Source organism: Caloenas nicobarica, chromosome 5 (assembly GCF_036013445.1).
Source record: "Caloenas nicobarica isolate bCalNic1 chromosome 5, bCalNic1.hap1, whole genome shotgun sequence".
Lineage (NCBI taxonomy): Eukaryota > Metazoa > Chordata > Aves > Columbiformes > Columbidae > Caloenas > Caloenas nicobarica.
This window is the reverse complement of record NC_088249.1, coordinates 16,563,446-16,581,585: the sequence shown is the minus strand read 5'-3', so window position 1 is coordinate 16,581,585 and position 18,140 is coordinate 16,563,446. Positions and strand designations below refer to the sequence as shown.

General features: G+C 44.3%; 1 protein-coding gene across 1 annotated transcript in view; it reads left to right on the top strand.

Annotated features, from left to right (window-relative positions):
* Positions 1 to 18,140, top strand: part of RIN3 (Ras and Rab interactor 3) — a 69,828-nt gene that overhangs the window by 44,435 nt on the left and 7,253 nt on the right. Inside the window, exons 5-7 of the mRNA XM_065636032.1 lie at positions 1,158 to 1,249; positions 5,721 to 7,196; positions 9,639 to 9,947. Of these exons, the coding sequence (XP_065492104.1) occupies positions 1,158 to 1,249; positions 5,721 to 7,196; positions 9,639 to 9,947 (1,877 nt within the window). The remainder of the gene's footprint in view (positions 1 to 1,157; positions 1,250 to 5,720; positions 7,197 to 9,638; positions 9,948 to 18,140) is intronic.

Sequence of the window (18,140 nt, the reverse complement as noted above, 5' to 3'; positions counted from 1 at the left end):
AATGGAAGAGAAGGGAACTACTTATGAATATAACAATAACAAGCAAAGAAAGCAGAAGGTACGTGGACCCCCTTCCTCTTTTAAACTTGATATCTGACACAAAAAAATAAATCCTGGGATCACATCAGTTTACATCAAACAATGTGACAACAGAGTGCTCAGTGGTGCACAGAGAACCCATGGAGTGCACAGTACATGACCAAGATATGTATCTGTTAATAAGGGCAAAAATGGCACCCCTGCATTTCTCTGTTAACAGACATGTAAAATGATCCTGTGCCTTTCTTGCTACCTTTTAGGGACTATTATTACCGCTTTTCTGGTCGGGAATTGAGGTGGGAACAGGTTTAGCAAATTCTCATTGGGCAAGAGGCAAACCTGAACAGTTCACCGCCAGCCAAGAGCTCCGTTAAATTATTTGAGGTTTAGAGTGCGTTTCAGTGAAACGCTACTAACATCCTCAGAGAAACTGCATCTTTTTTTCAGTAAAAACACAGCATCTTTCCAGAAAGCAAGAAATCAGAAGCCTGAGAGCAGAGAATAGAGGGATATATGTTTTATTAGTGTCATACAGCGCTTTGTCATTGACTGTCACTTCACCCAGGGACTTCCCTTCCCCAGGAGGAATCTTTTTCCCTAACCCCACTGTGTCTTGCCATGTCCCTGTGCCTTACACTAAACACTGATTTTCAAAAGAGGAAGCAGGGTGGGGAGAGATGGGTAAACAGAAAGAAAAAGGACTGAAAATCCCCTCCACACCAAAACAAATGGCTTTTCTAATTGCAATTATTACCATTTGCAACACCTCACTTTTCATGTGAAGGTATTTCAAACCTTGTGGCCTCCCCTGAGGTGAGAGATGTTCCTGCTATTTTTGGAGGAGGAAGCCAAGGTGTGGTGGTTAAGCCAGCAGCACCGCATGAAGCATGGCCACAGGAGTTGGTGATCTCTTGTGAAACCAGAGCAACCCAGGCCACCACAATGTCCATGATGCCTTACTGGCTGTGAGATCTTCCTTTGACAATATTCAGGACTTTGCAGAACAGAGCTGAAATTGTGAGACAATTCAATCAGTAGAACCAACAGTAAAATCTGGGGTTCCTAACAGTTGTGGGGTTTATTCTTTTGTTGGTTTTCCACTGTGTTTCTTTTTACAGAGATTTGCTGCCCTTCACCCTGAAGCTGCCACAAGCAATATTAGAAGCCAGTAGCTTTCAAGACCTTGAAATTATCTCTAGTCTGGGGACAGGTAAGTCCCTCAAAGCGGCCAGAGTTTCACTCAGACTTGTGAGAACCATGGTGCCTCGTACACACATAATGCAACTGGAGGATAGATGAACTATTGTCTTCAGAATAGCTGAGGAGGCCTGAATGCAAGAGAGAAGATGTTTATGATCATAATCTCACCCCTTTGGACATAAGCCTCTACTTGGACTTATGGGCAGGAGGCGGGACCTACAGTCTCACTGTATAAGCTGGGGCTTTCAACAACTGCCTCTTCAGGACAGCTCACACACAGTGGAAGTAGTTGGCATCCAAGGCACAGGAAAAGAGGAAAACACCTTCGCACCGTCAGATGTGTGGGGGCAATGCTGATGGAAGTGTGATATTTTTTAATTTTGATATTTCTGCTTCCTCTTGCAGGATTTCTAGTTGTAGAGAAATGCGTAGTGTCCCAGCACATTCTCTTGCCTCACACTAATAAGATACAAAAATAAATGTTATTTTTAGTGACAGCACCAAACAAGCAGATTTTAGATCAGATGCATCAAGTTACAGAGTTGGGAAATGCAGTTCTGTTAACTAAATGAGCTCTCTTTCCTATCCCTTCCCATTTAACATACTCCACTTGAGACAGCTATTACAATTAGCCACTCTCATGTCACTTTGCTTTTCAGCTTTCCCTCAGCTATTGAGAACAGCCAAAGAATTATGAAAGTTGAAGAGTTAGCTCACTTAGAGATACTTGGTAGAGGACCTTGGGGCTTTGGGGATCTACTTTTGGATCTTCTGCATTATACCTCCCAGAAGGCATGGGCAAACCCCACTGGTTTCAGTTCAGGCAGCTTTGTTGAATTTGGCCATTGGATTTGCCTCAAACACTTTCAGCATCCTCTATTTTCAATATGTTTCAATTCGTCAAAGCATCCTTGAGTGTGGGTGTCCAGTCACCACTTATTGCTTAAAGAAAGGTACTTTGTAACTTGAGAAAGCTGCAAACTTATTATTAATTTTATTATAACAAGTGTAAACATTTGGATTAAAATGTAAGAAGCATATCATGATTCTCCAACCTTTGGTCTAATTTGAGTCAGCAGAAGACATCCTGACTCAGGCAATAGTCTCTAGCGACTTATGAAAGGAAGGATTAACTAAAGCACAAGCACCAAAGCAATGTTGGTTGTAGTCTTTTTCCTTCTCTCCTGCACACTGGTGGTCATAAAAGTTGTGATGCTTGGAGGTTTGCTTGTCACAGTACGTTGCATGCCAGGAAAGTTTCTGACAACAGAAGAAAACCTACTGTTCTGTAAAGATTTCCCGGGAAATGATGCTAGCTTCTTGGAGTGCCATGCAGTCTCAGTAAAGTCAAGCAGGCTGAAGTAATGAGTAATGCTGTTTACTGCTTCCTGGAACAAAATTTCATGAGTGCAAATGGGTACACAAACAATAAGTGCTGTCCAGTGTGGCACTCCCAAAGGAAAGCTAGCATTGTTTGAAATTCTCATCTGTTTCTTTTTATTTATTTCAAAGTCATGTGTATTTTTGAGGGGGTAGAAGATAGATATCTACCTACAAGCTGGATTGTTCTGCAAAGGATCTAGCTGTTATGTATATTGTCAAAGAGGATGTACTGCAGGCCCTCTCGTCCTGACCTCACTGCTATAGAAGGCAACCCAGCAGGAGAATTAGTGTGATTGCACTGCACAAAGAGCACATAACATAGCAGACATGCCAAAGTCTCAAAGAACTGCTTAATTATCTCTCACAGAGCGTAAGCCAAGGGAAGAGCCAGGACAGCAATGGGAGACGATCAAATTGCCTTTCCTGCTGTACGAGACAGTGTGGCTAGACTGGGCAACACCCTCTCTAAAGCAGCTGTGTAACCCTTGGTAGGACCACCTCATCTGGTCTCCTTCACAGTCTGAGTGAAGCATTGCATTTTCATCACAGTGTCTTATCCTGGCCACTACTGAGAAAAATAACCAACTTCCCTTTTATAGGTTGGTTTACTCACCATTTCCTCAGCTCATGAGACTCCCCAGTATTATAGTCTGACTTAAACAAGCAACTTCCACTGTTCTGCATTTGCTGATACCCAGTAGAATTGGAGCATTTAAAGAAAATCATGCCCCAGACAGTCTCAGATGTGAGGGTCTCAGCAGTGTGATGCTGTTATGTGCAGTTGCATCTGCACATCTGTTCCTGAATTCTGTTGTCAAAAGTGCTGCTGTTCCTGGCAACACTTATTTTAAGCTTCTCTGTTCTCCTCCTTCTCATGGTAGGAAATCAGAGAATTAAGCTGATCTAACCTCAGCCTCCCTGGGAAAACATGGTGACATGCTGCTGAGGTTGAGTTGCCCATGGACTCTAGCCCAGGCTGCGGGAGGCTAAATCAGCAATATTATCCTAATGGGGATGGACAGTCTTTTAGCTCACCTGTGCATGGCTTCCTCTGTGGCCATGTTCTAGCAATGCTTGGTTAGAGGGAGCAGAGGGGCAGCAAGGAAGCAGCCTGCCTGTCCTGCCCTGTCTGCAGCACTGGCACCAGCTGGGGCAAAGGGGTCAGCCCCTGTCCCTGGGACAGTTAGCTGTGCCCCAGGGGACCACATGGCTGGCAGAGGGAGGCAAGGTCTGCAGTGGGCTCAGGGCACTGAGGGGACAAGGCAGAGCCCTGCAGAGGGCAGGTCATGGTGGCAGCAGGAAGAAGATGGCTTTTCCGGCAACGGCATGGAGCTGTCTGCAAGCAGGAAGCCATCAAAAGTCACAGCTGCACCAGGGAGAAAACCAGGAACAAGTTGTCTGTCTTTGGGGACGAAGTGGGCAAGGGAAAGATTTTATCTGAATGTGTTTCACCCTCAAGTGCTATGTGACTTTAGTTGAAGAGTTCCTTCGCTGTTTTGAGTTTTGCTGTGACCTTCCCAACTGGAAGTCCCTTTGAGCTGCTCTGGGGCTTTTCTGTGCCCTTTTCCCCATGATGGGCTGGGGGCTATGCTGGTGCAGCTGACAGAAGAACGGGGCCCTGGCATGGCACAGCTAAGGGCACAGTCCTGAGAGCTGTACTACGTGCTCAGCACTGAGGGTCATCCCACATGTGTGCAGCATCATCCATCTCCTCTTGGGCCTGGCACGTGATGTTTTTGCAGCAAGACAAGCTTGACATCAAGCACAGGGCAGGGTGCAGGAGCCGTGTGGCAGCCCCATTTGCATCCTAAGTCCATGCAGAAGAGTGTGCCATCCATGTCAGCTCTGTGTCCAGGGACCAAGCATGCTGAAATATTTATTTGCATGCCTGTGTTTCCAGGATTTCCTATCTTCCCCTTGTCCCTAAATTTGTGGTCATCTACTTCTATTCACACAGTGAATACCCTCAGAGGTTTATGCCCTTTCCCTTGGTCAGAACACACAGGGTTTGCAGGACCCTCTGTATCCTCGTGCTTCCAGTAGCAGACCCCAGATTAGCATCTAAGTGATTAAAAGCAATCAGACTGGTAGGGCAAGCAGGTTTGAGAACTCACCTATGGGGGAAGGGAAGAAGATTAAATATTATACTGAACGCATCCAAAAGATGTACAAACACTTCGTAGGTTTATTTTTTAAACAAGTTACTGCAAAATTAATTCTAATAAGAGGTTTGCGAGACATAGAAATGGCTACTTGCATCTGAAACACCATCTTCCTTTCCCAGTTACAGCTGATGGCACTGAAATACTTAAATATTCTTTAGTCCTTCAGTATACAACCTTCCTGTGTACGCAGTCTTTCGTACCATCTTTCCTGTCCTACACCTGCAGGCAGGAGTCTCATGGCAAGGTCCAAAACAGAATGGGCATGGCTATAGATAATGGTCATCCAGAACTGTAGACAGTAACAGTAATTTTCATCTGTGGCAGGTATTTAAAGCCATATGTTTCTGGAATGGTTGTACTGCAAAGCAGGATCAGACCTCTGTGTAGAACAGACTCTCTCGCTTGAGCTTGCTGCACAGTAGAGTCATCTTAATCTGATGTCTCCTGTGCTCCTGGTGCATGTTGGATCCAGGCTGCACACCTCAGCCCCACACCTTCCCACGGTCAGCAAGAGGGAGACAGCACTCACCTGACATCTTCACACCCTCACCACACGTGTCCACAGCTCTTTGCGTCTGGAGGGCAGTGATCACTGAACAAGCCACAGACGCTTTTCGCAATCACTCATGTTTGTTACTTGTACTTCCCTACTCAAACTACATAGGCCGCACAGCATTAACAGTTTTCACTAAATGATTGATCTAAAATTGGCAAGAAAGAGGTTTCTGGTGAAGCTTCTGAGCTTGTCCCCTGGTTTGAACCATCTCACACACATAAAACAGATGACCCTTTCTTCACACCCTTTTGTGTAGAGGTGTGAAAGTGTGTGTACCATTTCTTTTAACAAAAAGCAGGACTTCTACATTCCATTAGCAACTACAATTCTCTCAGAGCATTTTTTCATACTTCTTTTCTTTCTTTTTCTTTGGACAGATTTCTGGGATTCCTCCTTAAACTACAGAAGAAGAGGAGAGGAGTTATCTCACCCTGCAAAAGACTCTGCTTTCAGCACTGCCCAGGCAGACAGTTTAAGATCTACCCAGTGTTTTGCAAGTAGCACAAACCACTGCTCATGTGAAATTGAGCTGTCAATAGGAAATGACAGGCTGTGGTTCGTGAATCCTATTTTTATAGAAGAGTGCAGTAATCCTTTTCCTCCAGATGTACCTCCTCCTCAAAGCCATACTGTGAGCACCGATGTCCCCCCTGCCACCACGCTTGCTGAAAGGAGATCTCCCCGCCGCCCCCCTCCGCCTCCACCTTCTCACGCTCTCGTTCGGAAATCTTCTGTGAAGCTCCTGCAGGACCCCATGACTGCCTGTGAAGAAAACGAGCTGTTTCTTCAGCCTCTAGGAAAGAGTATCAAGGAAATGAAAATTGAGGGCGGTGACAATAAAGAAGACGGGAAGCAGAGCTGCTCAGTCAACAAACCCTCGGCAGTGAGCCCCAAGAAGGGCTCCCAGCCCTCTGTTCCTCCACGGAGGCGGCTGTGCGAGAGGACCTCAGAGGAGAGCTGCGTGGGTAAGCCTGGAAGTTGTGAAACGCTGAAAGGGGAACGGACAGAAGGAAAACAAGACACAAGTGCAGAGAACAGAGATAAAAGGTTGCTGTGCAAAAAGGCTGTAGAAATGCCTGGGGAGGTTCCCGAAAGGGCTGTGTCACAGTTTCAGGAGACAAAGCCTGAACCTGCAGAGAAGAAGGCCACGCCTGAGATACAAAGCAATGCCATTAAGAATGGAAAGTCACCTCCTATCCCACCACCAAGAAGAAAGAGGCTTTCGCAGGTACCAAAGATCCCCAGCTCCTGCCAGTCAAAGCAAAGAACAGTGGCAGAGACAGCCACGGCACAGGCTTTGTGCAAGAACAGCTCAGCTACAGTGGCGGGTGGTGCCACTCGCACACACACCAAGACTGAACTGGGACATGGCCACAAATCTGTCAGCTCAGCTGAACTGAAAAGTTCGCACTCCTCCCTGGAGGGCCCAGGAGGCAGCACCGTGGCTCATGCGTCGGTGTCCGAGCCAGACTCCTACTCCACCAGCAGCACCGAGGATGACCTGGAGATGCTGAGTAGTTCATCTGGTAAAAAGACACGCTCCATGATCTTGGGCAAGGCCAAGAACAGGCTGTCCTTTGTAAGCCTGTCCAATGTCTTCACAGTCTTTTTGTCTAGTGACAGGAAGCTGCAGAAGAAGATAGTGGAGCTGGCACAGGACAAGGATTCGTACTTCGGCAACCTGGTGCAGGACTACAGAGTGTACAGTTTAGAGATGATGGCAAAGCAGAGCTCCAGCACAGAGATGTTACAAGAAATCAGGATGATGATGACGCAGCTGAAGAGTTACTTAGTGCAGAGCACCGAGTTGACATCTCTTATAGACCCAGCCTCCTACACCGAGGAACAGTTAGGTAGGTGACTGTGCTTTAACCATCTTCGGACACGATTTGGGAAGGTGAGGAGGGAGACAGTATTATGCAGACATAGGTTGTGCTTTGCAGAATTATAAAACACCTCCTAAAAACTGAGGGGTGCAAACTGAAGCCTACTCTGTGGTTGCCTGCACTTGGAGAAGCAGCTCTAAAAACTGGGAGACCAATGAGGAGGGAAATCCCATTATGAATGTTTTAAAGGGAAGAGTTTAAGCAGAAGAGATGTGTGTTTGTGTGTGTGAGAGAGACGTGTATGTATATATGCATATGCATAAACACACATACAAATACATGTTTGCGTGTGTGTGTGTGTGTGTACACATAGGCACACACACACTGAGCTGCATTCTCTGGGAACACAAAAGGCCAACTTCCCCCTGCCCAGCTGTTTCCCATGGCCTTTCTCGTCCCCTGCCCCACGCTCTGCAGGGAGGATGGAGAGCTCCCTGCGTGTGGCAGCCAGATCAGGGGTCAGTCACTGTCTCACAAGGAGGGACGAGACTGCAATGATTTTGAGTGGCAGGTTGGAGGAATCACTTGATCCCGCTCTGTGCTTCTCAGAGCAGGTCCTGCCTGCTGCAAGACCACAGCTGGCTCCAAAATGCAGCTTTCACCTCTCTTTGCCACAGACGTAGTTTGCCTTTGAGCAGGAAAAATAATGTTTCTGATTGTTTAGGGGTGTTTTGTTGCTTCTTATTCAGTGTCCTGAGAGGGAGTAATGTGCTACTTCCTGCCTTGCTAAGAAATGGACTGGCCTTTTGATGCACTTTCATGAGGGAATATACAAAGGCTGTAGGATTTTTTACCACAGTCAAAGACTTACAACCAGATAAGGCAGACATGTGTGCACTCACATGCTTTTTTGACTTAAAACTGTTTCTCGAGGACCTGAGAACCAATGCAGAGCTCTTTATGAGATCCCTAAGTTGGCTTAAAATAAGCTGGGAGCTGAAAGACCCCCAACACAGAACATGGCCAACCACAGAAGTCACCAGGGATGCCAGGGGATCCTGTAGCTCTGGTATTGTGCAGGACCCAGCTAAGTGGTGAGCCAGGACCGAGAGGCACTGAGCTGCCAGTCTCAGCATGCCTCGCTGATTTCTTTCTCAGACAGCAAATCCTTTACATGATCCTCCAGTCTCCCCAGCAGAACAGACTGCCAGTCCCTTGCCATAGCTAGGAGTGGGGAACTACAGTTTCATTTCTCTTGCACCTCATGTAACGCTTGCAAGTTTTGTACCCCTTTTTTCAAGGCAGAAAGTGTGTCATCACAGATAAGTCTATCTTGAATCTTGATTAGGGAAGGTGGAGAGGAGGCAGAAAGAAGAAGTGTCCTTGTTCTGCTTGGTAGAGCTGCGTGTGCACAAGGATCTCCACACCTTCCCACAGATATGCATGGTTAGATCTAGCCCTGTTCACTGGCAGTCCCTTAACAGGGTGATATGGTCCAGTCAGCCTAGGGAGGACTGTCTTCTCCTGTGGAGGACAGAGATTCCCACTGTGGAAGATTTACCATTTGAATTTGTCCTGCCTCAGGCTGCCTGATTCTCTGGATTCTTTAAAATAGTTGCATTTTGTATACATAAATGTTAATGCCCTCTGCTTCATTCCTCACTGACTGAGTGAATGAACTCTTTTGCCAGAGAACTTTTTGCCAAGTGCAGGGATGACAAAAGGATCCCTTGCAGTCCCTCTAGCTCTGCCTCTTGTTTCTAGGTGTTAGACAACAGAGTTTCTCACAGTCTGTCACACTTCCTTTTATCTCCTGCTATATATTAAGCAAACATTCAACACACACCCTATTTCCTCATCCACAGGTGGCGTAAGAGGTGACTTAAGTATCAGTAAGTTAGAGTCACTTGAGCAGTAAGGGTCAGAAACTTCTGACCATATGTTGTTGTCTGCCTCTGAGCTGGTGGCTACAGCACCTTTTCAGTCACTGCAGAGAAAGGGGCACTCTGAGGATGCAATTGATTTTGTCCCAAAGTGAATATTTCAAACAGGTCAGAGGGAGATGTCAGAAGGGACATGAGATGAATCCCACCTGGACATCTGTAAGGGGAGGGCTGTGGAAAGAAGCACGGTTAGGTGAGGTTGCTCACCTCCTCCCAGAGTTGGCTTTCCTGCTGCCTGGCAGTGGCACGCTGGCCAGCCAGGAGTCAGGCAAGGACAACAGGAGCTCTCCTGCAGCTCCAGTGGCAGAGACCATGCAGTGATGTTCATCTCAGGCCTATCCAGGATTTCTGGAGAGTATCGCTAATGTAACCTTTACTTTCTGGGATGTCATTTCTGTTCCCTGCTCACAGCTATGCAGAACTGCATGAATAACCAACCACATGCTTTCATAGGAGTTTTACTTGCACCTGTACTACTGTGTTGATTATTTATCATGAACTTCTGTGTTCTCTCTTCTCTATGCAGAAGTGATTGCTGAGACGGCCTTGTACAAATGTGTCCTGAAACCTTTAAAAGAAGCCATTGATTCTTACTTAAAAGAAATCCACAACAAAGATGGATCTTTACAGCAGCTGAAAGAGAACCAGCTTGTGGTACAAAACACAACTACCACTGACCTTGGCATCACGACCAGTGTGCCTGAAACCATTGTGCTGGAAAAGATCCTTCAAAAGTTCACAACCATGCACAAGGCCTACTCCCCAGAAAAGAAGATTGCCATCTTGCTGAAGGCCTGCAAGCTCATATATGACTCCATGGCTCAGGGAAACCCAGGTATAGCACTCCTACTGCAATGGTATCCCTCACTGGTCCTTCTCCATGTGTCAAAGGAGTAGGGTTTATGATACAGTTAATGTGGTAATATTCAGATTGGATGGTCACTGTGTCAGGTATCAGCTGGCCACAGTTTTTGTTTAGAATGGGCTTGTCAGTCACTGTGAATTTGCCTGCATTAATAACAGGTATAAGATGCTACCTGGTTAATTTCAAGCTTCATAACTCCAAAAAACCCCAGATGCCTATAAGTGTGTGTTTTATGGGTAATGTTTTTTTTCTTTTGCACGGGTTTTCACACAGGTCTCCATAAATCCTCAGAGCTCTGTCCCAGCTTGTAGCAGCTTAATAGTAAATTCTAGGAAAGGTGTTTGGGGAAAAGTCCCTTGATTTGGCCTTCACAAAGTTTTGCCTCAACTGAGGAGGAGATGTAGAATACTAGTACTGTTTGTTACTAATTCCTGAAGCTCCAGTAAATTCCAAAAGCCACTTCTGTCCTTCTTCGATGTGAGGAAGTATGTGCTCTGAGTATAAATATAACTTGGGCCTCAGGCCAACCACTAAATGCACACATTAAGCCCTTGGCCTGCAGACAGGATGTATTTTTGCAGATAGACCAGGAAGCCCCTTCCTCCAGGAATATGCAGGAATCTGCCTTGCCAGTTTAAGAGCTTTATTTGTATACTAGTGAGCTGATGACCAGCCATGCATAAATTTGGAGAGAGGCCAGATACTAATTTGCAACAACCTGTGGTTGTTCCAGAAATCACAATCTCCAAAGGTGCTTTTAGCTGCTCTATTTTGTACTGGCAACAGCCTTGAAGGACCCATACAGGAATTATTGTGTCCTTCTGAGCCTCACATCAGGGTCATAACTTGGATGGTATGCAGCAAAGTTCAATGACCGATCTAGACACATTAACAGCAGAGCAAGAAGTCACCCCAGGCCTCAGCCTAAGCTGCAAGGTAGATAGAACTTTTGATTGTCTTCAAGTATTACGAGAAGATTTGGACACATGTACAGGAATTTGCTGTAAATTTGTCAAAAGAGTTGTGTTAAGTTTGAGAGTAAGCTTGGTATAGATCAAAGACTCGCATGCCTCATTAAAACCCACATAGGAGACACAGTCTTCTGATGCTGGTGCTATGTTACATATCTGTCACATCTCAGTAAGCTCAGGGCTGGAATTTTTCTGTTGCAGGAAATGCTGTTGTGTCATTTTATCTAACAGAAATTAGGGGTTGGGGAAATAGTTCAAAAACCCCTACATTTTAAAAGACTGGCATTCATGAAATCAGAGGGTTTCACTGTGGTTTGTTATGTTAACCAAAGCACTATATTTCAGCCAGCTCAGTTTTTTTCTCATGTTGAGTGCTACTGCAAGCGGGGTGTAGGTTGGAAGCTGACTTCACCCCTGTGTGTCCAGTTCCCTCTCCAGTATATGTGATCAGTGATGCATACTGAGGCCTGGTCAGAAGGAAACTGGCCTGGCATTAAGGAAATGCACTACATACAATAAACTCAGACTAGAAAAAGAGGTTAAGGGGAGGAGAATGCTATAGTCTAACTCCTCTCTCTCATTTTGAGAGAAATGGAGTGAAATGTCCTGTACGACCCACGGGGAAGTGAGATGTGTGAAACCTCTTCAGCAGAATGAACTGACCCCAGGTCACTTTGATTTTCCACCTGGCAAAGACAAACGTTCAGCAAACTGAGATATTTTTCTGGCAGGGAATTCCCAGCTGGTGGTGTGCAGAAGAGCGTGCTGCAGGCTGCTCAGACCAGGTTTCAGCAGTCAGGAATTCTCCTCCTGCTCTTGACTGATCTCAAGAGCAGTGGCCCAGGGCCCCTTTTGCTTTCAGCCAGCCCTGAGGCAGCACCGTGTTCTTCACACAGGAAGAGCAGAGGCCACGCTCAGCTTCCTGTGCAATAGGCTGTTCTTTGTTTAGCTCCTCTTACTCGCTGCTGGATTAGAGAGTTCCTCCCTTTTCCTGCTCTGGCAGGTAGAACACAAAATTAATCATTACTTCTGTCGCAGGACCAAAATCAGTCTACCTCGGTCAGAAAAGTTACCTGTTCAGTAACACGATAACTGCAATTTGGCAGCTCAGGCCAGGTCTTTATTCACTTTAGGCTGTAGGATAAGCTGACCTGAGAATATGGTTTCGTATCTCAAAGCAGAGTGCAAATACCACCAAATAGAGCACCCTTTTTTTTCACACTCATACAAAAGCACAAGACTTTTAACATTTAGAGACCCATGTACAGCAGCCCAGGGTTGGCTAGGGTGTCCCAGGAGATACCAAGTTTTCTTTAAAGCTAGGGATAGGCTTACTCAGGAACATCTGTGTTTGTGGTAGTGCCCATCTTAGCACTGCTGAAAGTCACGAAACTTTGAAGTCAGCATTGACTGACTCCATGTATATTGGGCCATTTTAAGAAAAAGGAGTTCTCCAGTTTAGTTGCAATTTATACTACATGACAAAATCTGCCTGAAAATTTTTCTGATACTAAGACTATGAATCAAATGGGTCAGATCCTCAGCTGCTATAAACTGACATTCCTCCCTGAAGTTGAAGGCAATTAACTTGTGGATCTGATTCATCACAAGGAATCAGGAAGGCAAGTTCACAGTCTTTGTCGATACACCTTTCTCCCAACAGACTTCTAAGTGCAACTCTAAGATATAGATCTATGCTAACGTAGGACTCATCTACAGCTACATCTAGTTGTAGGTGGCCACAGATGGGTATCATGGCTAGCTTCTCATTACAGACAACAGGGTCTTAGTCAATGGAGTTCAGTTGATTCATCTGGCTAGATGTAGGTGTCTGGTTTAGGGTAAGATGACTCATGACAAACTCCACTGGTGATATCGATTAGTTCGTCACAGGCTATAAAAGATTTTAGGGGTACTGGTTCAGATGTTCGCATGTACAGAGTAGGCAGTGGTACTAGTAAGTGAATCCTCCCCAAAGGGACAATTATGATATTAATAGCATTGCAGTGTCTCATTGAACTCTTCCAAGTTCTGTGCAAAATTAAACAACAGCAACATATGTCTCCAAGAATGTAACCTAAAATCTAAATATATGTAACCTGCCTGCTAAAAATACTAGGAGCATTTAGTGAGAATAATATGCACTAAAAGAATAGATGAAGAAGAGTTTGGAAACCCACCTCACCCCCCACAAAGTGGCTGGCATTTTTTTCTCTGTACGCCAGAAAAAGTAAGAGGCAGGACTTACAGGGAACTATACACTTCCCAACTTTCTGACTGCTCCTCCATTTGGAAGACATGTTCAAATACCCAGAGGGAGAGCTGGGCACATAGCTAATTTATACAGAAGCACTGTAATCTTACGTAGAAAAAACTCCTGGTTATTTATTTTTCAGAAATACCTTTACTCAGGCAAAATGGCAAAAGCATAGTGTCTGGTAGGAGTAGAATGAGAATCTCTGCTTTTTTCTCTATTAAAAACACTAGTGACACTTGTGGAGTGATAAACAAGATGCAAATCTGCAGTACGTGTGGTGTGTACTGGAAATGGTAAGTCTGGAGTTCCCAGCCTTGTGCTACCTGGGAGCTGCCACTCTGTGGAAAAGAACTGATGGAAAAGCAAAATTAGAGGAGCAGGAGGCCTCAGTTTATGAAGAAATACCGTGTGAGACAGACAGGCCAAGTTTGATCAGTCCATGAGTGGGGAAGATCAGGCATGGAAAGCCTCTAAGCTTAAGCTGGAAGTTTGAAAGAGAGGGAGAATGCTTTCTAAGCAGATTCAAGAAGAATGAACAGACAAACAATTTTCTTACTGCAACATCTTTAACTTGTGGAATACCTAAGGTTATGAAGCGTCATTTTTGGAGTATCTTTGAACTGCACAGGGAGCAGGAGTACATAGTTCAAAACCAGTTCTGTACTAGTAATAGAGTTGGCTAGGTGACTGGCCCTAAAACATCTGATTTAATTTCTGTTGCATAGTTTTTTGCACGTGGCTAATGCATAGTCAGCTTTTGGAAAAAGAGGATTAATAGGACATATATTCCATTGCAATCTTTCTCTCCATAGCTTTTAGGCTGAAGTTTGTCATCTCCTGTAGAACTGAGCAGCTGGACATTAGTTGCCCTATATACTCCTATATGTGTCTGCAGCTGATAAAGGCCTGGGCAGGAAGCGGTGGCTCTTCAGTGGGACAGATGAGCCTGTGGAAAGGAAACTGGCCTCAAATACTTCAGCAGCCAGTGCAGAAATGGTGCGAGAAGCTCCTAAAACTAAGTCAGATCAATCCCAACACACTGCTCATTATCACATCTCACTTCTGAGAAGCAAAGCTATACATAACAGTTTTGCTTTGTTATATTTAGTAAGAGGATATTTGTATTTAAGTTGCTATTAATGAAGGCTGATGGACTAGACATTATCTCTTTTCTTTTGAGTAGTGCAATTTCTACATTTAAATCAAAGAGATGTTTCACATTTTTCAAGGAGAACGAATTCCTCTGATTTATAAAACATGTGTTTGAGATGGATTCATACTGTCTGTATGTATTAACCCTCTTAATTCAACGATACCATAAACCAAACCTTGCTGAAGTAGTATGGGATGGGCAAGAGACAGGAAAATGCAAGCGATCTTGAACAAATCTCAGTTAACCTTTCTGTACCTCTGGTTTCCCAGCTATAAACTGAGGCTAAAATTCATATTTCCTGTAGAGCTGCTGCTAGACATAATGCCGGTATTCGTAAAATATTAGAGCAGAATGCAGAGCATCATCACTGTCTGCTGGTTGTCAGAATATGTATGGGGGGAAAGGAAAATCATGAATGTGTTAAAATAGACTGCAATTTCTTTATGGAGGCTTAGGCAGAATTCCAGTTGCTTTAAATCATGTATTTAATTAATATCCTTTCTATTCAAGTGTTGCATGCCAGCCTGGAGCTGACGTTGTATTTGCTTTGCTATAAACATAATAGGATGAGTTTGTGGCAGAAGAGAAGGCTTATTTTAAGCTTCTTACAGATATTTATGAAATAAATGTTTCCTGATCCTGCAGGGAAGAGGGGGGAAATAAAGCATGCAAGCCATATCTGGAGTAGGACACCACCACCTTGAACAAGCAAGCTCGGTCCCAGTGTCACTGAGACCACTGGCAGGGTCAGAGATTGATTTAATTCTTTCAGCTGCAAACATACCCCTCTGTGAGAGACCACAGATGGAGCTAGACATGCCAGCCTTGGAGCTTGGCTCTGGCCCAGATTGGAAGTGGAGCTGAGGAGGCAGCAGCCTGGGGAGAACATCCCTGCTGTGACCCCCGGATGGATGGTGGCTAGTGCCCCGGTGCCTTTCATGGCACAGGCAGCATGTGGGTTGCAGGATGCTGAGCAACACCAGCCGCTTGGGTATCTTGGTTCACAAGCATTGTTTCATATCTCTTTGCACCTTCTGCTTCTGGTCATATTCGAGTTGCTGAGAGCATCTATTATCCCCATGAATGGACTGAGATACAGGGCATCCCAGGGCCGTACTTGGTCTGACGGCTGCACATGTCTAAGCTAGTCCCTGTGCCTGCCAAGGAGAACCAGGGGAGGTTCAGAATCTGGCCCTCTCAAGCCCCTGTCCTAGGCTCCATCTGCAGTCAGTGGAGAGAAGCCATTGTGATGCCTACAAGGAGTAGGGACAATGTCTCACACCTGACCTGCCCTGGGCAACACTGGAGCACAGAGCTCAGCACGTGGAGTCAGAGCTAGACCCTTAATGATTAGCTTTGCCTTTCTCTTGTTGACACCTACAGCTCCTGCTGATTCAGCTTTAGCTACAGATGTGGATATTTAAGAATCAGGCTTCATATTCCCACAAGTGGATTAAATGATGCCTCGTAATTTATGCATGTTATGAGCACACAGCATATGGAGAATGAGTACTCTTTCTGTTACTACAGTCAGACATCCTTACTCTAAGTTTATTAATAAAAAAGAAACTGTATATCAGATCTTGATATTTAAGCTGTATGAACAGGCTGGGAGTCCAATATTATTTCTATGAAATCTTGAAGTTGAGAAAGGTTTATAACAAGGGCTGGTGGGCAGAGCAGCTAAATCAGCTTATAGAAATGAGATAGACAGCAATGAAAAATAATTGGCTCAGTGCCTGCTTGTAAATATAATCACTTTTCAGGCAATAAAGAAGAAACGGAGACATTCTGTAGGAGTTCTTTAAAAGTGTCCTGTAACTTTCATTTCAGTTGACACTAGAAGCTGATGGCTGTGGACACAGAATTGTTTAGTTCCAAGTTGCTGTTTCCACTTTGCACTGGTTGTTCAGTCCATTGACTGGTTGGTCTTTCAGTGACCTACAAAACAAAACAAAACAAAACAAAACAAAGCAAAAACACATTGTTTTTTTCCTAGTGGATAGGCATTCATGTTGTGAACTTGGAATTTTCTTACATGCCCTAGTAGACACAATGTGGACTGGTCATGAAAGAGAAGTGGTAGGGAAGTGAAAATTCTGCTATTTGTATTGCACTGGAAATACTTTGGCATTCAGGAAATCAAGAGCACTGAATACATGCCACTAGTCAGTAACTACTACCTTGAAAATAAACGATTTTTAAAGAAGGCAAAAAAATAAGCCTAGCAATCTCTTTGGTACTTCATCTTCCTTTACACTAATTTTATACAGAACTAACTCTGTTGGCATCTGATTTACTTAGGTTCAGAAGGAGAATAAGACTTTTCTCTGTGCAGTTTTTCTAGTACATTTTCATGTTTCAGTTGTGTCATCTTTTTTTGCTAGACAATATTAAATAGCTGTAATACTAAGCTGCTTGTATTATGGTAATGTATATGACAGTAACGAATTTGACCCTTCGCAGAGCTGAAGTTTTCACAGAGGCATAAGCCAACAACAGACAAACAAAATGTCCATCCAGATGTTAATGAAACAACACAGTCCTTTTATATTCTGGTTGAAGACTTAAGGCTGTGTCATTCAACTAAAGGCAGCCATAACAAAGCAAACAGAATTGAAAGTGTTAATCCAGCTTTCATTAAATAAATTGGCCATGTTGTGGCGTGTACAGACTTTGTTAGAAACAGACTGAATTACAGTCCTGACAATCTCTCATCCTCCAACACTGTTTTAACTGGATAAACTCTCTGTTCACTAGATATATTACTGGGTTTATTTTAAAGCCATATAAATTTTTTTTTTTTTAAATTAGGGGCTAAGCTCATGTGTCTTTGTGGCTTCAGAAGAATATCTTTCTTTGCCAGTGGAGAATCTGCGTCAGCTATGAATCACAAAAAAGGAAAGCTGACTCATGGCAAAGATTTGACAGAAGTCAGTGGGAACATTTGAGAAAAAGGAATTTATGCCCTACCATGGAAGGGCACGTGGACTATGGGCCAAAAATGGCTAGGGCATAATTTCACCGAAGCTACATGAGGGCTAGCTTTGATTGTTTGAGATGAGGCAAAAGGTTCTCAAGTAAGACACATATGGCCCATGAAAACAACACATCCAAGTGCTCAGGTGAGGAAAACTGCCCACAATCTGAGGGAGAACATTTGGAAAGAAAGCAGTCTGGGCTTAGTTTAAGAGGAATGGTCAATCCTGCATGAAGGGAAAATAGGTCTGTTAAGCAACTTGTTATTACAGGTTGTCCATGACGAATTCATGACATGTTGGTAGAAAGTGAAAGCATCTTTCAAATAAGAAAATTTGTCCTTGTGTTCTCTGCTGTTTATGTGATAAAGCTTCAGTTTGGATTCTATTTTAAGTAGCAATTCTTTATAATGATGGCGGTTAACATGTATCCTTTTTTGTCCTCAGAGATCCCAAAGAGCTCTTACAGCTTACATATAAAATCTCTTCGTTGACTTTGTTGGTATGAATGTTTCAAGCACAGGAAATCTTCAGCCCATGAGCCCATTCCTGTAGCACCTGCTGCACACAAAGTCCAAAAACTAGTCTAAGTCAAGTGTGAAAGGCTTTTTGTTTTCTTAGCTAGACACCATGGCTGGAAAGATGCTTCCTCTTAGATCCCAACTCTTGGGAGACTGTTTTAATTAGGAACATGGAGTGCAATGTTTTGCTTTCTGAGGGAACATAAACCTGGAAGTCCTCAGTCCTAAAAGCCACTATCTTAAATTCTATTTTCTGCTCTTTGGTCCCACACGTAGAGTGAAC